The 21,602-nt window shown below is 39.7% G+C and overlaps 1 protein-coding gene across 1 annotated transcript in view; it reads right to left on the minus strand.

Annotated features, from left to right (window-relative positions):
* ncanb (neurocan b) overlaps positions 1-9,434 on the minus strand; it is a 113,744-nt gene extending 104,310 nt beyond the window's left edge. Inside the window, exons 1-2 of the mRNA XM_014999217.2 lie at positions 9,353-9,434; positions 6,677-6,759 (exon numbers count right to left, since the gene is read on the minus strand). Of these exons, the coding sequence (XP_014854703.2) occupies positions 6,677-6,749 (73 nt within the window). The 5' untranslated portion in view covers positions 6,750-6,759; positions 9,353-9,434. The remainder of the gene's footprint in view (positions 1-6,676; positions 6,760-9,352) is intronic.
* Between the last annotated feature and the right edge of the window lie 12,168 nt (positions 9,435-21,602).

Here is a 21,602-nt window from a genome sequence, read left to right on the forward strand (position 1 = left end):
TTGGGCTGTTACTGAAATATAGAGAGATTATCATGTAAATACCTCCATTAGAGAATATCTACAACAACAAAAAGAACAAAAAAAAAGAAAACACAAGCCTGATAAGAGGTCTTTTCGTAACCTCGTCTTTTGAGAGGACAGATATTCCTCCTGCAGCTTGCAGATAGAGAAACCTGATCACCAAGGTGATTGTCAGCATCGCCTCGTCTTCCTTCCCTTTGTAGATGTATGCAAATGACCAAAAACAGCTGAAAAGGCTTTGGGTGTCTGATGCCAAGCTGCACACAGACACCCGGTGGGCGGCGATGGCATTTTCATTTTAATAGGAACGCGGATGCAGAACTGTTTCCACATCCTCCCTCTCCGTATTCTTCTTTTTCTCTTTGGTTCTTTTTGAAAATTCCTGCGGAAATTTTTTTATTTTTTTTTATTTTTTGAAGATAAAGACAGAGTGTGCAGAGTCGATCGTTCAAACTGAAGAGCAGCCGAAACTGATTGAGGGCAGCTGCCGCCAATCCGCTCCTTTCGCCTGTGTATCAGCTTATTACGTGTGTGTGTGAGTGCGTGTGTGTGTGTGTGTTCGTGCAGAAGGATTTGCAGGTCATAAGTCAAGACACATAAGTGTCTGACAGAAGCTTGCCGTCATTAGTTGATCACCGTATTAAGAAATGACAGCTGAAGCAACAAAACAACTGGACTGTGGCTGAGAAGTGGCGGAAGTTGTTTGCGCTCCTCAAATTAATTCGGATTTAATTAAATATTTACATAATTGTCTTTATCGATGACGCATCTTAGATTACTTTTTAAAGCTCACAGAAATGAGACATACTAGATGGGATGATATCAAGAAGTACTGAAGTGGTTGCTAAAAATTTAATTTTGAAAAATTCAGAGAAAAAATATCTAAAATCAGAGGAAACATGTCTAAATTCGTAGGGAAAATGTACCTTTAGGGCTAGCAGAGTGAAAATGTAATTAGCACACTCAGCGTTTCACTCGTGTGCAATTATCCCCATACGCGTGTGAAGTTGTGAACTTCTCTTGTGCGCCGTCATTTTTTGATGCATCTTTTGTTCGCCCATCTCTTGAGTGGTTTGCTTTAGTCTGAAATTGCCTCACTTTATTTTCCATGTTTTCTTTGCTGCCTTGGGTTTCCTGTTTTGACTTTTAAATATATGCCTATTCTTTTTTTTATTTTTGTCTGCAATTACCTTCTCTATTCTTCACCTGCCTTTGCGCCTCTCGTCATCAAAAATGCTTTTCAACAGTATGAACAATGATGTACGCCAACATTTTAATAACAGCAGCAAGGCGGACTAAGTCAAACATAAATTATACACTTTAAATAATTTTGTTTTAATTACCGGTGTGTGTGTTTTTTTAAGACTTTATAAGGTTTACTCTGGTAAATGAGATTAAAATGCAAAGTTTAAGGCTGATTTGCACTGGGTGGTGTATAATGCAGTGCAAGTTGATTCATATTTTTGAATCGATAGTTTCTTCACCACTCTAGTTATTTTATCTCTTTTAAACTTCTTCTACAACTCATATTTCTTGGCAACAAACTACAATAAAGCTTTAAATCGCCAATGACTGCTTTCAGCTGTCTGTAGGGACAGAGGGAGTGAATCTTTCAAATTAACAGTTTCAACTGTTTATGTTTCGAGGCACAAATAAAAGCAACTCATAAGCACCCTTTGTAGGGATTTGACAGAAAACATTTGCTTCTCGCATCGCTTTAAAGGCTTGTACCCTAAACATTTAGTTTTTTATTTTTATTGTTTTTTTTGTTTTGTTTTTTCAAAATGTATGCAGTCTGTGAGGTTAAACTTTTCTCCCTGATCATTGTGCAGGTAACTGAAACACCAGCACAGATGTTATCTTTGATTTTGTCTCCTAGGATTAGGCAAAATCTGGATTTTTATCAAAGAAAACCAGCCTAGATGTGCTTTTAAAAGTGGCGATTAGAAACAGTGTCCTGATGGACCTCTTAGTCAATCTTTTAGAATGACTTTGGGTTTTGGGTGAATTGGGGCAGGTATTAAAAACTGTAGTTTATGAGTGAAGAGAACCAGACATAATTAAAGTGGTGCAAGTATCTGGCGAGGTCAGGTCACATCTAGACCCATGCATATTTTTTACTTGTTATTTCAGAACATATTATCAATAAAACAGAACAAATTCACGTGGGAGATTAAAGTTCACCACCGGCATGCTCTAAACATAAAATAATTCATTTTAATCTGAGTGAAGTCGTTGAACCTGAGAGATCTAGTTCTTGTTAAGTGTTAACTGGCGCAACACTTTACATAAGTGTAATTGTTGTCACAGAATAAGTGATCAATTACAGTTTTAATGTTGAAAATCTTTTCATTCTCAAAACAGGAGCCAGCCGTCTTTCCGTACTCAACCGAATATGAAGTCAAACTTCAGCAAAACTCTTAGTCTGGGAGGAGCGACTCCGAGTTTATCATCAGACATACACACACAAAAAAAAAAAATCACAGTTTTGTACCCGACTGTGAAAGAAACACACAAGAAACACACGTCTGGCAAAGTACAAGGTTCTGAGAAATCGGATGAAATGAATAACCGCACCGTTCTGCTTTGTCTGATCGCCGGTCTGCACACGTCAACACAAAGTGAACGCAATCCTAAAGGCGGATATAGAAACATTAAGATGGATTCCAACCACTGCAGCTGTTTAATGCTGTGTGTTTGGTCGTGCGCTCATGTTCCCTGGCAGAAAACAAGCCCGTTCAGAAATAAAGTCTGAAAGCTGACATCCTCTCACACGAGATCCGCTCCCTAAATAGTTTCTGTAGCTTCTCGTTTCCTTCACTTGAGATCCAAGGAATCATCCTCTCGACTTTTCCACGTCTGGGTTTCCTGTTGTATTTTCCACCAACATCTTATGCTGGATTGCGTCACCTCTGGATTTTCTTTGAGTCATTTCTACCCCCGTGTGTTATCTACTTTAGTTTTTCTGAGCCTGTACTGCTTGTGAAAATCCCGATGCATTTCCGTCAGATTGCGGTCGATAAAAATATCTCCGATTCAGAACTGGGTTTGACATGTTGCACTCACAAAACACCTTTGTGTTTGTGTGATTTATTGCTACATGTACAAAAAGGGTAGAAATACAGATTTATAAAGTAAATATAAGTTCAATTCCACTGGAAATAAGCAAATAAATAAATAAATAAGCAAACAGATTTGTTAAGTGCAGTTCATAGGCTTATGTCTGGAGAGACCGTACAGGGTCGGGTCTGAGATTTCTACTTCTCCCCCTAATTGCCTCCTGGAGACTTCTTCAGAGTTTTTTTTTTTTTTTTTTTTGCAACCCTGCCCTGAATAACTTTAAAACATGACTTTATTTCTCTACAACTTAAAAAACAACTCAGTCTCACAACAATTTTAAGCTAGTCAAAAAAAAAAAAAAAATACAACTTGAACTGTATGCCAAAATACTAACTTATAGAAAATATGGCCAAAGAAAAAACATTAATCAAAGCATAAGATAAACAGTTTATAACCAGATGAAAGTAGATATACGTCTTCACTAATAATCTTTCTAAGTAAACTTGAAGGCAGGCTTGAAAATGTAAGTTTAATGCAAATCTGTAAAAGCTTGTTTATGTCTGTAGCGAGTTTCCTTCGGTCTTTACTGCGACTTTCACAGTTAAAGACAGACCGCACTGGCTGCTGCGTCTTCATGTTTGCGTTACGAGAGCTCTTTAAATGTTTAAAGCTGGAGTATGTAACTATTAGAAAGAATGTTTTTTTTTTCTGTTAACTAATTTTCCTTACAAATCTCTAAGATCTTCAGAGAAGTGAAACCTTTTCAGTAATCAGGTGACGTCTGGAGGAAACGGGTTTATAAACCCTAAATGGATTATATTTAGGGTCATCAGAATGATGGGGAGCAGAGTGAATATACTTTTCCCACTTCTACTGTAAACTTATGTTATTTCAATATGACCTGTCATATAAAATCCCATATAAAAAAGGTTAACATTTGTGATAGCAATGTTTTGGATCCTCTTTCTGATCTGACAAACCTTCACAGCCACATAGGAGCAGATCTCTGAATATCACCAAGGTATATTCCTCAAGTGCTGCTGTCCAATCAGATCCCCTCAAATCCTCTCTGACCCCACGAGCATCCTCCCGTCTCCTCTCTCTCACTCTCACTCTCTCTGACAGATATTAACCCTCTCTCAGCAGCTCTCTTCCCAGCTGAGCCGTTTCAGACCAGGCTGCGCTGGGATTTACAGAAACTCCCCTTAAGCTTCTGCCGTGACTAATTTTGCACCTTCTGTGGCGTTATAGTACATTTATCTCGTGTGACAAGCTCCCAACATTTTAAAATTTATAAGCACGATACACAGGCAATGGAGTAGTGGCGCTAAAAGTGCAAGCACAGTATTACCGACGCATATACACAGACGCACACACGTGCAAAAAGCTTACCACCCTCACCCCCTCCTTAATCTGCTCTCTGCGTTCACATCCTTTTTCCAATTCTGCACCGTCAAGCGAGGTGTCACGGGGTGAGCTTTAATGCCAGCCCTCCCAGAGGTCCTCTTACCTCCCTGTGACTTTTTGCTTAGCTGGAAAAATAAAAGTGCAAAATCCACAAAGGTAATACAAGGTAAATCAGGATATTGTAACACAGTTAAGAGTTTCTTGGAGGGTTTTTATACATATTCATATCGACACACAGGAAAGCTGATTGGATTTTTCACCGTCTCCGCTCCTGCAAACTTGAGGCCGGAGTCAACGCCGAGCAGAAAACAAACAAACAAAAAAAAAAGAAAACTACGACGCGGAGCGAAGCAGACGGTCGGCGAGGACACCGGGGAGCAGCGCGGGGGCGTGAAGTCTGCCCTACATTCGCAGAGACACATATAGATACGCACAGATATCCATCAGCAGCGCGCAGGCGGGGTGTAGAGAGGCCGGAGAATGACTGACGGACGTGAATACTTTCCCCACCCTCCATTTCCCCGCAGAGCCCCCTGGAATAGACAGATAAAACTGCCAAACGGACAGATCGGGAGGCAGCTGGGGCAACCAGATCCTGGGCGCAGATTGACAAACGACTCGCAGTTTCACACAAATTCTCTGCGAATGCCCCGGCCCTTGTTCCTCTGCCACACTGTCCTTCGCTCGTCACCGTCAGCAGTTTCGAAAGGTCACTCAGACAGACAGGCAAACACACGCAAAATGTCAAGACTCTCGCCAAACTTTGGATGACTTGATGATGTATAATTAGATGACTAACATCCTAAATTTCAGCTACGTTTATTTATTTATTTATTTATTTATTTATTTATTTTTATATACGAATCAAAAGAAAGTTTAATCAGCTTTCCTCACTGGAATTGGATATAATATCTCTGAGGTTTAATCAGGCCTAAAATACATTTCAATTTCTTAGACGTGGCTTAAAAGATAAGTGTAAGCTCTGTGGACCAGAATGCTTCTGCATCTTCACATCTCATGCTTTTAGTCTCTCCTTAGAGCTGCTGAGGTAATTACAAGCCAAACTTGGAGAGATGGGCAATATGCTCAAGTGGACGTCTGCCAAGAGTTCAGACAGGAGCAGGGGACAAAGCAGAAAAATGGACATGTCAGTGTGACTGAGGGATCTAAAAAACTCTGCCTGGTTGGGTTTGATTTGCATTTCAAGCTTTATTATTACCTTTATGGTAAATCACCCTTGAATGCTCCAGAGGTTTATTTTATTTATTTATTTCTTTTATGCTTGGCTGTTTTGTTTTCACCAGAGTGACCTTTAATTATGCTAATAAACAAACAAGCAATTTGGCAATTTGATCGAGGAAAAAAATTAAGGAGTTGAAAAGCAATTTTCTTCATCAGTTTTGCACGATGAATAATTAAGTTCGAAAGGAAAACAACAGCAAAGTTTAATGCAAGCTGTGATCCATTTTTAATGATGTCACTTTCACAGGATTTGACAAAAATATAATTTAAAAAAAAAAAAAAAAAATCAAGCTCATGAATTGCTTAAGCAAATCCATCATGTGCCAGCTCTTCTTATTAAACCTCGTTCTTGGGTGGAATTAGATCTAAACGTAGAGTTTCCCCAAAACTGGAAACTCTACCTTATGTGTGATTTTAAAATGTTAAAATTTCAACATGTGGAGGTTTTATTGAAAGCTTTTTTTTTTTTTTTCCTGGTTTAATGGTCATTAAGACTTTGGGCAGTTGGCTGATTTCCTAGCACTCATTATTTACACACAACAGCAGCTGGCTGAGCTCTGCGAAGCACAACTAAAACCCCCAATCTCTTACAGGTTGATGAGGATGCCTTGCAGGAGGGTAACTTAAGAAGGGTTAAACCATTTAGTCCTTTGGTTAACATGGAAATTGTTAAAGCACTGTGGATTTTTTTTTCTTTAATAATGACATGGAAGAACACCTTTCATTCCTCTCTACCAGCCTATAAGTCGAACAGAAAATCGAGAGAGAGCAGCATTGTCTTGTTGAACTGTTCAGCTCTTTACCTTGAGCACAGAGAAAGTGAACTTTGAGATGCGGTCGATGCGTTCAGACCTCAACAGCTCAGTTGTTGCCAAGCTACAAAACGAAAATCTAAAAGCATGCAAGCCATTTCCTACAAAGTCTACCCTTGGCAATAAGTACTCACCTGAATCGGCTGTATGAAGCATCATCAGGGCCAGCAAGAGCTTTAGTCCGTACACAGGCTGCACACCCAGCATCTTGCTGCACCTGAAGGCAAAGACGGAAACAAGAAAAGAGAATGTGAATCCACAAACTTTAGATTTTTTTTTTTTCTCTCTTTCCCCACGAATGAGTTTTAAGCAGAGAACTGCAACAGGTCATGATGAGCTGCAGTTGGCCGTTTCACGACACGGACAAGACAGAACCGTCGAAATTACAATTAAGGATTTGTGTCAAATCTGTTTCCTACTTCACATTACAGTGTTGCTGGAAATAAATTGGTTCACTCAGCAGTGTTCGAAATTACTTTGTATCCAAGGTGATGAAACCAATAGCAACATGCCATGTCGAAGACAGAGAGAAGACAACCCGAATTTCATAGATGACAAGGCTTTAAGGATGCTGATGTTAAGTCCCAAACATTCAAATAGACATTATTCATTTTCTTAACAGGAGCTGATTGTTTGTCACAAGTCATCAGTCCATTAAAGGGAGCTACACTGGGGAAAAACTAGGCAAAAAGCCTGCAAAGTCCAGGACACGTATCGCGTCAACAATCACCAGCACATTTATTAGGGATGATTTTTACACTGACATAAGAAGGTGGAATATCTTGTAAAAAAAAAACAACAACATATGCAACAAAGACAAGTTGAAAACTTTACACAGGAAAGCCTGCCAAGCAAAGTTTAGTACTTCTCTTTCTGAGTCGATACTACCGACGACACAACCTGGTAGAAGTGCGAAACATTCAGCACCTTGTAAAAAGTATTAATCCACAATGAACCCTTTTCACAATCTGATGTTACAAAAAATAATGTATTTTATTGGGGTTTCACTTGAAAGACCAAGTTACTAACAATTAAAAACTGTCGCTTGTGACACGTTTGTACCGAGTAAATCTTTACCGACTAATCTTTTGCTCATGTTGTAGCTGCAGGTATGATTTTGTGTGTCTGCCAGTTTTGATCATTAAAAATACCTCAAGATCAGTCAGACTGAAAGGAGAGTGTCGGCGTACATCAATTTTCAAGCATTGGCAAAGATTGCGGTCATAGATTTTGGACTAGTCCACTTTAATATTTTAATGTGCCTCGATAGTTCCGCTTAATATTTGGCCATCTGTTTGGGGTCATCCTGCTGTATTGGAAACCACTCTCCAGTCTTTTTCTGCCTCCAGGAGGTTTTTAAATCAGGATTCCCCAGTATTTAATTTGATCCATCTTCCTAACTGTGTCCAACGTTCCTGCTGAGCTGGAGTGGGAAAAAAAAAAAAAAAAAAAAAAAAAAAAGCATATCCACAGCATCACACTGCCACCACCATGTTTTACTGAGGTGACTTCTGAGTGGAAGTATTTCCACTAGACCTTTAGGGCTAGCAGAGTGAAGAGTTGCTAAATAGAAACCGGTTTTTGCTTTACCCGTTTAAACTTTTGAAAGCTATGTATCCTTTTCCGTCCTCTTCACAGATGTGCACGACTACGTTTTGGTCACACAAAATCCGAATAACAAAAATACTGAAGTATGTTTTTGTAACATGTCAAAGCTTTAAAGGCACTGTAAAGTGTACTTAATAAATAAACCAAACAAAAGCAAAAAAAAAAAAAGAATAAAGTTAGCGCTAAAGCACAGCACAGACAAATAATGATGCATTTCAGCAGCAGAATTTAACTGGCTGTTTCCCAAGCTGCAACGTACCGAGCTAAAGCTCAAGTGAGCAGAAGTATCAAAGTTGCATTGATGTTATCACATAAAATAGAGCAACATTCATTTGAGACTTGGGCTGCCAGAAGCTGTGTCTGCTACATCTACATAGGATTATTTGGGAAAACAATATGCGTGTGTTAAAAAAAGCCAACAAGGGACTTTGTTGTTTTTATTTTTTATCCCCCCCCGCCCCCCACCCCCAACTCTAACAAATACACCGCCTTACCGTTCGCTTTGATTCTTCAATGAAGATGCCAAGCATAAAATATACACTATGAAGGGACTATCTCTGCTGTCAAGAGTTGTGAAACGCTTCCTGGCACAAATTTCTTCACAACCTCTCAGGTTTGTGCAAGTTGTCTCTCGGAGCGTAAAGATAGCAGCGAGCAAACAAGAGGTGGAGACAAACAAGCCTCAAGTAATTACCATGTCTGCCTGTGTTTATATATCAAATTTGTTTTGTTTGTATGCGACTATCACTTAATGTGCGTCTCACAAGCGGCAGCCGGCGGAGACGAAATTAGTTAAGTCGGCCTCTGAGTGTAAATAATGAAGACGGCACCTCAGGAGACGGAACGGGCCGCCGGAGGCCGCAGGGCGGGGAGGAAGGAGGACGGAGGTTTCAACAGATGGCGGTGCAGAAGGTGAACATTACAGCCGGTGTCAGCCGCAGCGGTGCTGAACCCGTTTGACTCCGAACCAAAGATACAGCTAAGGACAAAAACACTGACCCGATACAATATAACTACCGAGTATCAGCCGGGGGTTTTCAAACCGGATTTCTTGCTTTGAATTCATAAGCTGAATTGCCAATAAGGAAAGCATTTATAATAATAATAAGAGCCAGTAGCTTTCGTAACCCATAGATGGTTGGTATACTTTTACTTTCATCAATGTTTGTTATTATTATTTTGTTTGTTTTCGTAGTTCTTACCATCTCGGTTTTTCCCTTGTGTCAGTTCGGTTAGTATTTTGGATTTATTTATTTACATTAATGTTTCCGTTTACCATTAGGTAAGTCCCCCCCCCCCTCCTTTCTCATGTCTCTTGGCTTTTACTACCCGTTTTCTCCTTACTCTCACCCTTCCTGGTCCCGATCCCAGCTGATACATTTTGCCTCACCTGCCCATCCGTGCTCCGTTCCCCAGCTGCAACCAATTATCTGTCACTTGCTCCTCTTCCTTTATCATTTCCACTCCCCCCGCAGTGAACGTTGTTCTCTACTGGCTCCTTTCATTTCGCTCATCTGCCATCCTGTTTCTTGAATCCTCCGTTGTTTTTGCCCTGCTGCTATCTGCCTGGCTCGATTTTTATAAGTTCTCCATTTTGCTAATAAATTTTTTATGTCCATTTTGAGTCTCCAGTCTGCACTTTGGTCCTCCTCTAAATCCACTCAATATGACAATAACTTAGCAAATAGGAATACAGATTAAATTCAGTTTGTTCACATGGCACCAATTCAGAACAATTATGATCTCAAGGCACCTTATAAACTTGTGCAACTAATGCCCAGTTTAGTAGAAAAATAACATTTGTCCAGTGATTTCTACTACAATGAGATACAATTAAATCTAGTTGTTATTATAATACAACAAGAATTTACTTGATAAAAGGCCAATAGCTACAAAGTTATCTGAGCAAGTCCAGCTGAGTCATTGACTCTGCAGCAATCCTCATCCTCATCCTGAGGTCCAATTTAACCAGAAGGGAATTAAGCAGAAGCAAAATAATTTTTGTTTTAAGGGTCACAGCAGCAAGTAGAGCAAAAGAAAACAGCAAAAACAGAAGTTTTTTTTATTTTACTTTCTCATTTCAGTGTGTGGATTTATCGCTAAACGATTTCCTCAGTGGTGCATTCAGGTTGCCTTTGGAAGTCAGAATTCTTGAGCTACACGTCAGGAATAATAATAAAAACAAAAAACAAAAATAAAAATTCACAGTAAAAAAAAAGAAGAAGAAGAAAAAAAGTTAGTGGAGTTTGAAGGATCTCGCGTTTCGGCCTCTTAGCTCAAGTCCTGTCTTGAAAGTCTGAACCTACTCAGAACAATGCACCGCTTCTCCAACTCATCATCAGCAGTTCGTCAAGATTAAACGCACATCTCAGAAGTCAACACTGCCTTCGTCATCAGTACTTGCTGACCGGCCATGTGGCATAACATGCAGTCTGTTAGGCGAAACAACGCGGCGATGTCCTCCCGTCCCGCACCTACTGTAAACGCGACGGGACATTTACAGCTGAGATGGTTACATACAGATCAACAGACAAAAAAGACGCACATACCAACAGAAAAAGCCAAGCTGTCACATCTTGTTTTCAATCCCTGTCAGAAGCCTTTCTAAACCCAACCCTCTCTTTTCATGGTGGATGACTCGTCCAACCCATCTGTCATTCAGTCCCAATCTTCCCTGCAACCTTTTTTTTTTTTTTTTGTCTATCTATATTTGGACAAAATTGGCTGCCAATCTGCACTTGTTCCTAGCTTTTTTTTCCCCTGAAGAAGTCTTTTCATGTTTGTTTTTTTTTGTAATGTGCTCATCCTCTATTTTCTTTCTTCCCCCTTCAGATTGTCCACACAGCCTTTCCTCACAATAGTGCACCACCAAAAAGGCTCATTAATCACTCAAGCGTCTGTCAGTCTCTCCATCACTCCACATCGCTGCTGTCCACCTCCCCTCCCCCTCCACCTCCTCCTTCCCCACACACACACACCAGAACTGCTATCACAGGGGGTGTTAGGCCAATCAGTGTCTGTGAATAAGTCCCTCTGAATGAAAAATGAGGCTACCCTTCAGGTGACAAAGGCCTGTTTTTCTGCCACAGAGATATTACCAAGGTTTTAGCATGCAACCTGTCACGCTGAGTCACACATAAATGGTTTTCTCCCCTCGCAATAGGAGAACGTTGTGTGTGTGTGTGTGTGTGTGTGCGTGTGTGTGTGTGTGTGTGTGTGTGTTTGTGTGCGTGTGTGTGTGTGTGTGTGTGTGTGCGTCTGCTTCATGGCATGAGTCTTCATTTGTCACTTTCTTTTGTTGCTTGTGAGCTATAAGTACAAGATTGAAAAAAAACCAGATGAGTGGGTGAATTGTTTTAAGACTCAAAAGATCTTAAAATGATGTCATGTTCATCAGAGGATTCGTATAGGATTCAAATAAATATACAAAATGCCACTGAGTGAGTGAGTGAGTGAGTGAGTGAGTGAGTGAGTGAGTGAGTGAGTGAGTGAGTGAGTGAGTGAGTGAGTGAGATGGATATGACTTCTGAACAAGACAAAACAGAAAATATGGACATAACATGAAGTTCAATAAAGAAACAAAAACTAGAGCAACCTGAGGTAGACTTACTGATATGATAACTTATTTATCTACCCTGTTATTATGAAAATTGGAAGGAATCTTGGAGCGGACGGGAAAAGATAATGGTAAAAATGGTTGATTTTAAGCCAAATACTGTGAGGGGGGGGAAAAAGGACTGAAAATAAATACAAAAATAAAAAGTCTAAAATGCAAAAATGAAGGGAAGGCATGGATATTAAGAACCTTATTGTTTTTCTTCTCAAATTTAAGCAAGACTGTTGTAGTGCTGTAGTATAAAAAAATATACGGTGTTTTAAGGACATAATTCTGATTGTGTGAGTTTAATCCAGAAAACTGAACCCTGACACACTCCTATCCCATAACGCCTTCGCCCAGATTGTGCACACTCAAATGATAGTACCTTATTTACCGAGTTAGAAAAATATGCATGCTGTGACAAAAAAAAGTCTGTTTTTTAAATATGCTGGATATATTTAGAACACTGAATCTTAAATATAAAAAAACCACTCACAGATGCAGATATACAAATATAAATATGGCTGAGTAAGAAGGTTGAGGTGTACTAATATGGACAGAGGAAGGATTACTTATTGCACATGTGTAGTTATATATAAGTAAGAGAAATATGTGCCAAATACATGTAGGTGCAGAAATAATTTTTATAAAAATAAAAGTGAAGTTTTACAGGTGATTTATGAAACCGTGTGCATCCCACTCATTTACAACATGGATGAATGGAAGACAGTAAAAAACAAACTCCTTTTAAATTTTGAAGTGACAAACAACATCACTAATAAGCATTAATAATTAGAGGCAAACGACACCTGAGGCGCAGATCCTCACACTAATAATATATCTGCCAATGTTCTTTAAATTCTTATTATTTGGTGTCCATCATTAGTCTTTAAAGGTCTAGAAGCCTCTAGACTAAAGTAGCGTGATATTAAGGAAACATGCTGTGTTCAATAATGTTGCTGAAACAATCTGACTTGCGGTAAACAAACAAAACGGTGTTAATGTCCAGCTGACATGTTTTACATCCCCCCATCGGTACTGATTGATGAGAGCCATCTTTAAATCTTGCGTCCTCTGTCACCTTGGAAGAGGTCGCGCCGTCCAAAAACTCCAATCCGGTTTCATTTTGGATGATGAAATCGACTTAATAGCCACTGATTGCTCTGCATTAAAAGAAATATATATACACATATATACACACACACACACACATATATATATATATATATATATATATAAAATCCTTCCCTTCGGTGCACATCTACACTAAACCTCCACAGTACTGACATTTTAAATCAGCTTACATGCTTGTGCTCTTTAATGCTCCATGAAAATGGTCAGCAATTAATCAAGAGGCAGTCATAGTCACACGGTCCAGTTTATATTAACATCTGTTTAAGTCGCCATCCTGAGAAATCCCAGGCTTGGTCACAGCTGTCTAAAAATATTTCCTATTTTAGAGCTAAATGTTTTATTTATTTATTTTTTATTTTATTTTTCATTATGCTCCATCGAGTCAAATAAGCAAGCAGAAAAATGGACCATATTTTCTGCTCTGATCTTCCACAAAATGTAGGTTACTGAAATGATCCAATTTTGTGCAGCCCATGAATCACTGTAACAAGATTTAAGCCACAGCAAAGATATAACTTAAAATCCTGCTCTGGTAAACTTCATTTTGCGCTTTTGTAGACTAATCACATCTTCCACATCTTCATTTTTTTTATGATGTGCTGCAAGTCCACATTTGTATAAACTTGCTACACAATCTGAGACTTGGTAGGGGATAAAATTTTTTTATATATATTCTCACGTTCAAATCCATAAATCCGAAAGACCTCTTTTAAAATTACCTCACCTCCGTTTTCCTTGATATGGGAATTTACGTGTTTGGCAGCTTTGCGTGATAATTTCACCTGTTTTCTTGTGCCGTGCAAATCTAAACCTAGTTTGCACTTGCTTTGCTACTTTGCTTACCATCGCTTCACATATGTTGACCACTGACCATGAATTACGAGCTCCTTCTGCTGACAGGAAATGTTTAGTTGACCTAGACTTTCAGCTGAGAAGCACATCGGGATGAAAGGGCTCTTCATTGAGAAAAGATCTGAAGGAAAAAAAATGAGGCTCTGATTGTTGCAGAAATTTCACTACACAAAGCAAAAGTGCTGTCAGTTACAAAGAAGTGCTTCCCCACATAATCTCACCTGAACTCACAAACCGAAACCCACAAGCAGTACATTGTATGCTGTTGGCTAAGGAATGTTGTTGGACTGAAAATGTCACACTTTGATCCATTTTTGATAAAGTTCTTCACTTTTGATCTCCACTTTTAATCCATGAGGCAAAAAAAAAAACACAGATTTAGGACGTGTGTCTTATTTAGGATTGCTAGCTGAACTGAACCTGTGAAGCACCCTGTTGGTAAAGAGGGCAGCCCAAAACTATATAGAGAGCTATTACTTACAGCTGAAAGCCACCCGGGTCTTTCTTATTTACAACCGCCAATGCGGCCAGGCCCCCCTGTTAGGACAGCAGAATATCTTCCATTACTTTGCCTCAAACATATTACCTGGCTCTGCGAAAGCAGAAACAGCAAGCTCATCTTATTTGTGAATAAAGATGGGGCAGATTGGGTGAGAGAAAAAAAAAAGACGTTGCAATGAGAAAATGAAAAGGGGCAAGGAGAAAGCAGACAGAGGAACAGAGAGATCCTCCAGAAATATGAGGTGACAGAAAGCTTTTTACATCCATGATGGGTGGGGGGTATGGCAATTTTCAAATGTCTCAGACTTCTCATTTGCTGGCCTGCAAAGCCACTTTGTAAAGGTGGCAAATGTTAAACTTGTTGTGAGCACATCAAGGTCTCCTTGGGCGTCCGCCCAGAGTGTAAATGCAGCTCCAGGCGAATGTATGGAAAAGAAGCAATTTCAACATTTTGTTCACAAGCACAGAATAAAGGCAGTGCGGTAAATACCTCTGAGGAAAGAGTCTGTAGGTGTATCAATGAATGAATGAGGATTTTTAGACCAAAGCAAAATGAAGAGTCAGTGAATGCTGCACAGGTTGGGTTAATTTTAGTTTTACTAGCTTTCCTGTTTGTTTCTACCATTGTGTTGTATAGAGTTAGAGCTGTGTTTGTATTGTTAGCCTTTCTATAGACTTTACATTTAATGCTATGCAGTACATCGTGTTATTCTGAAATTCTTAATATTATTTTTATCTAAAATTAGCATAAAATTATTGTAACAAAGCCATGGGTGTATTTTTCCTTACACGATAGCATTAAAGGGAAAGAATAAGTTTTCCAACAGTGTTCATTGTTACGACACAGAAATTGACAACCAAACACAAACTTTGGTATTTGTTCTCTTAAGTATAGGTATCCTGTATTCAGTTTTTATTTTTTAAGTAAACTCTTTGCTTTCTTATGACATTACTGCTGATTTTTACTTTGGTCAACTGTTTTAAAGGTCTTGTAGAAACAAAATGCTAAAAATAAATACACTGATTAATCTTATTTGTCATCTACAATTAGACTTTAGAGTAATCTGATGGTAAGGCAGCAAAATGTACAAATATATTGCAAGATAGTTATAGTACTTCTTTGAATATTGCTACTTTTAGGTGAATTCAGTGTAAGACATGAATAAATTAGTAATGAAATGTGATTTACTTGTGCCAATGCCATTGCTTCTCTGTTTTTTGGCTATGATCAAGTGTCTAATATTTATCCTATATGCCATAGTTATTGTATTTAGAATTTCCTTATCTACACAATCCACTGGACTCACAGCAAAGCATGAAAATGTAACAGTTGTGTGTTTTCATGGTAAGTTATCTTGTCTCAAATGATCCTTGAATTGTTTCTTTAAAAGTGAATACTTCTTTCTTGATCTGAGCACCGGGGTTCAAAAATGCTTCATGTTCACCTGCAGATAGTTGTGGTGAACGGATGTCGTCAATTTATCACAGCAGGGCTGGGAGCGGGACGTAATTCAGGTTGGGAAGCTGCCAGATTTGTCCTGTCGGCACTTCCTTCACCTTCTCCTTCACTTTCCTCTCTGTTGCTTCTTGTCGCCCCTCTCTCGTGCTCAAGTCCGCACGTCTTTGTACCTCGTCTCTCTCACAGCTGAACGTCTCTGTTTGTTTTTCTGTCTTTGTGGGATCCCAGTGTGAATAGGATCTAATAAATACCAGCTGTTGACTGCAGGTTTTGAAGGCTCCCCTGTTAATCAAACTCAGAGGTGCAGAGGTATTACATCATGCCGGGGTATCAACCTGGCACCGCAGCCACAACCCGTTTTACATTCAGTGATGCTCCTCTGACCAACAGGACGTGATCACGGGTTTATAATGATGTGCTGACTGTGTTGGTTGCGATAGTTTACAGACGTACCGTTGAATTTTTTTTTTTTTTTGTGCAGTCTTACATACCTATAATCAAATAAAAGCTAGCATTTGAAACATTCAAATCAAATTGCTGCATTAACCCAAAAATATGCTTCAAATAGAAATGTTCAAACTTGCAAATTAATTTTCAAGATTACTGTTGTAAAACTGTTACAAAACAGCAACACAGATTTCACATGAAATAAATACATTTTATGAGTTCATAAAAATTAAAGGACCGACTTAACTCAGGAACATCAGTTTAGAAAGATAACTAGAATTTTTTTAAATGCCTTATTTAAAGCCAGCAGAAAAAGCTCTTATTTTGAAACAGGAAATGGAAGTGGGATGTTTATGTTGAGCTTTGAGCTAGCAGGAAATGACTTAGTTATTTTTGATTTGAATAGGAATCACACATTCTCATTTCTCATTAGAGTCACCTGGTAAAACTGGTATTCATTACGGTTTGATTAATGGAAATTAGGTGCAATATAAAATCAAGAGAAATTATATGCAGAACTCCACACGGCAGTGCTGTACAGGTTATAAACAGGTCTTTGTGTATTTTATGTTTCTAATTATCAACAACTCATTGCAGGCATCAATGAATTGTTGCCCTTTAGCGTAACTAAACTAAAACTGATCCAATTCTAAGAATGAACAAACCCATTGATAACATTTTGGCAGCAGTATAAACTGACAAATAACGAGTGAAAAATAAAATGGTGCAGAGCAAAATAAACACACTTAAACTCAAAACCAAACCACTGTTGCAACATACAGTCGGCTCATATAACGTAATACTTGAAGGATTATTTATATTGTGTCTGACAACAATCATATAATCTCCACTACCAGCCCATGGAAGCAGGTAAAACATTCCTCACCCTTTAAAATACAGACTTCAGCAGTATCCTCTTTCCTTCACTGCCCTCCACCTACCCTGTCATGCTGTGCAGCCGCACTGAGGGACCAGACTAATTAAAAGAGGTATGAGAGCTGCTCGTCGTTCAGGAAGCTCGTATATCCTTGCCTTTTATTTGCCCAAGGAGAAGCTAAGAGGCAGCCAGAGAAAAAGAACACAGATGAAGCGACGGGAGAGTTCAGGAGGTCAGAAATTGTGGGGGAAGAGCAGCGGTAAAAGAAAATCAGTCAGATATAAAGAAAGGAGTACCCGTATATGGCACAAAATGTGTGCGCGCAGATAAATTTGTATGTCTGACATGCCCAGTGGCTCCGCTTTCAAAGATCTGAGGTCATTAAATCAACTTTCATCTTGCCAGTATTACTGACATCTACACCAGGCTAAATCCTGGGAACCATCCAGATCTGTGACCTCTGTCACAAAATCACAATCTGCTGCTTTGATAGACGGCTAAAGCAGTACTCAATTTATAACAAGCACAGTATCCGTGTCTGCCGGGCAGATTCATCAATCTGAAGCACAGACAGACACACACACACACACGCACGCATGCACACACACACACACACACACACACACACACCAAGAACCCCACAACAATCTAAGGAAAAGGCTTGCCAACTTTTGAAAGGCGTGTTTGCATAATATTCACAGAGGTGGATATCTGATCCAGCACGACAAATATTTATGAAAAAGCCTCTTAGCCAGAAAAGACCAAGAAAGACTTGACCTTAAACTTCAGCTACAGACTAAAAACCTTTAGGCGTAGCATCAATCAATTAGCTGTAGTGCAAAATAAATAGCATTCTTCTTCCACTTAGCTGTTTAAGTTGAATCCCCTTTACTAAAATTAGGCAAATTCAGCTTCACATGAATGGAATCCTTTACAAATTAAATTATATAGTTATTTTTAATTAAATCCATTAGAATTTTGTGAAAAACTAAACTGATCCTTTGCATTAAAATGTGAAGTCCAGAGTCAGTTCTGAAAGGTCCAACATCCTGCATGTTCTGAGTTCGTCTCCTGGTTCACACACAATCAAATTTGTTGGCAAAACCCTCTGCAGAGCTTTTGACATGCTGAGGAGATATTTGGGTCATATGGCCCTGATGAATCAGTTATGGTAGAGCAACAACACATCTGAAACTGGCAGGCAATTTCAGAAATACAATTTCTGCCTCTACAGTTAAACGTCATTGCAGTGAGCACTTACTGCTGTTAGTTGAAAATTCGTCTACTCAAGCTCTAAACGGTCCATAAAAGTCTGTGGCAACATCTTGGCTTCAATTGGTGTATAATTGCTTTCAAGTAAAACACTTTTTATGTCTGAAGCAGTTGCTTTAGATCAGGAGGTGTCCAAAGTGTGGCCCCCGGGGGACAATTGTGGCCCCTCGATTGATCTTCTGCGATTCCTGACTGCAAATTAAGAACGGAGCATAGTTGGCTTGTCAGTACAGCCAGTTGAGGCAAAGGGAGTTTTTTTTTTTTTCTTTTTTTCCATTAAGGCAACATTTTTTTCTGACAAATTAAAAGCTTACTTTATGTGTAATTGCAGAACCACAAAAAAATCCCAAACAAAATGTAGAAAACCATTTGGAAACCACTTTTCTAAAAGTTTGACAACTCTAAAAATAGAACTGCTCTTAAAAATACAAAAAATACCTTTCCCAAATATCTTGTCACCACACTATCGTAACTGAAAACCAGGTGGAAAAAAAAATCCTTATTGCCCTGATAATTTTCACTGGTACACGCAAAAATCTCACATAAAATATCTCAGCCAGGCCACATTTAAAACACATTCATGCCGAGACGGTTTGCTACGTCTAAATTTAGACAAAATGTCTACATCCAAACTGGGGTTTACGCATCAACTCAACGCTGATAAGCCAAGAGAACAGAGTTTAATTGGGACAGAAATGCTAATCAGGTTGCATTCATTTTCACGCTGCACTTCTGAAAGGGGACCAAACCGTTTGACAAATTAATGCACTTACATCAGCTCCTCGTTCGGGGCGCAATCACAACACGCTACTCGGTAAGAGCAGAGGCAGAAGCAGCGGCTACACAGCAGGCCGCTCTTTAAGCTTTCAATGGAAGCCGCACTGCTGAGAAAAACAACAGAGAGCAAGAGACTCCATGCAGCCAGGGGTATATAGATGCTTATCGAGTTCTTTCAGATGATATATTTACAATTTCAAATCACATGTCAATCCTTTCTGTGTTCCCTCTTCCTCTCTTTGGGTCACGACATAGTCTGTTTGTTTTCCTGGGGTAAAAAAGAGATCCTTTCAAATTAAAGCAAGAGTCAATTTGCTCCCATGTTTGGTCTGCAGAAGAGTTCAGATGAGCGATTGCAGCTGCCAAACAAAGTGAACTGTCTAAGGGAACTTGACTTTGATCTGTTCAAAGTGAGCCAAATGGTAACGGTGTGAAATCAGCCCAGATGAGCTTTCGACATATAAATAAGGTTTATTACTCAGCAGAACCGAAACATCACGCCCACATTTAGCAGGTGTTAATCCTTCGTTTAACTCAATCAGAAGTAGAAATCTATTCTTTTTAATACCAGAACAATTGGGTCAAGAAAAGTAATGTTATGGTAATTCTACTCGAGGTCATCATACCCTGAGAATCTCATCCAGGTCATGTGTCATGGTAACGGCGACAGAGCATTTAGCTTCGTCCAGGTCTTGACGATTCAGTCAAATATCAACACTCCACATGGGAAACAAAGCATAATTTATTGTCACTCTGGGACAAATTGACAAAGGATATGCTCAACTCTTATTTGTTGCTAAATGTACTACGTTGTAGATTTAGGGGAATTGCACAAAAAGCAAAAAGAGATGTTATGCTGGATCTGAGATGAAATCATCTGAAAACCTGAAGGGGGGGGTAAAAATCATTCTCAAACTGAGGCTGTAGGGAATAACTGGTTAAAGAATGAAATGGCATTAAAGCAAAAACAGTGCAATTTGGAGACTGAGCAGGCAGAAGGAAAACAAAAAATCAAAGTACTGGAATGAAAGAATAAATCAAATGCTGAAAACACCAATAAAAGACACGCCAAGAGGCGAGGAAGGGAGGAAGGAGAGTAAGCATGCTAATTGTGGCAGTGGCTTCAACGTGCGCCCCGCTCATTAAATAATCACATGTTCAGGGGCTAATGAGTCATGAAAGTGTGCAGATGTTTCCAGACTCCTTTTTAAGAGAGGCAAAGCAGCAAGAGTGCTGCTAAAGTGTAAATAAGGAGGGCGAGGAAGGTGTGAGACGGCGCTCCGACGTGCAGCAAGGGGAAGACGCAAGAGAAGACAAACAGCTGCGGGGAGGCCTCAGAGCAAGAAGATGAGAGGAGAGACCGAGGAAGAAGAAAAGTGATGGAGCGGGAGGAGGACGGGCAGAGAGGGGTTTCATGGCAACAAACTGCTATTTCCAGCTTTATTGCGAAGGGGAACGGCGACGCCTCAGTGCAAGCACAATTCCTGGGTCTGAGGTGGAGACAGAGCACGATCCCCGAGCCGGATCGATGCTCGAGCGCACTCATTTGAGAGAACGCGAACTGATGAGACCTGCCTTCACTTATTTATCTGATGCTTGCCCTTGCCCCGTTCTTTTCTGTCCGAGGGTAAAGGAGTGCCTGCTGTGGCTTCCAGCGGCTTGCGCTGTCGCAGAGTGACAACTAATGGTAGATGGTGATGCACTGAGCATGCAGTGGGCTGGCGAGGCTTTTGTACATAAATCAAATTGAGACAATAAACAAAAAAATAAATAAAAAATTGATGTCTCCCGGGGAGTGGGCTGGTGGGGGGGTTCTTGATTGTTAGTTTTGGGCTGTTTTTGCAATGTCATTACGAGCCTGTCTGCCTGCCTGCTGCCACCGGCATCAATTTTTAACCAGCTGTTGCCTTTACTCTGTGCTGCAAAGTTTACATGCTGTCATCGTTGTAATTTTCTCTTCTACTGACATTGCCTCATGGCCTGGATATCTTCTCTTTAGACATAGAGCCCGACATTTTCTATTTTCAGCACTTTTTAACCCTTCCTAATCATCGCCACGGTTAGTAGATTGGTCGTAAAACTGTGAGGCTAATAGGGCGGACTCAGGTCTCAGAAGGAAAATGTGATTGCTCCTGTTTTATTGTAAGTTTGTGTCCCTGCTAAATCTATTGGCACCACAAGGTGTCGCATCGCAGCCTCCTTACGGCCAAAAGCTGGCAGGGTGGTGGCTAAGTGTCAATTTCCTGGGTGTGTGTGACCAGGTGTGTGTTGGGCCCACATGCTCCATTGTTTGGTGACTGTGGTAGGTTTGGAGGAAAACTGTTTTAAATCGATCATTTTACTAATGTAGTATGTGCAGATGTGGTGTTTTTAAACAGGGCCACACTATTACTGGCGTTCCGGTAGCAGCATTGCCTGGGTTCAACATATTTGGGCTAAATTAGTACAATGATTTTGCCACCTTAAATAGCCCCCGAAACTGTTTGTTGCATACAGTATATGGCATTTAAGGACTGTGACTGAACACCGATGCAA

The sequence above is a fragment of the Poecilia mexicana genome, unplaced genomic scaffold (genome assembly GCF_051168715.1).
Source record: "Poecilia mexicana isolate PSO_F unplaced genomic scaffold, ASM5116871v1 scaffold_4, whole genome shotgun sequence".
Classification (NCBI taxonomy): Eukaryota; Metazoa; Chordata; class Actinopteri; order Cyprinodontiformes; family Poeciliidae; genus Poecilia; species Poecilia mexicana.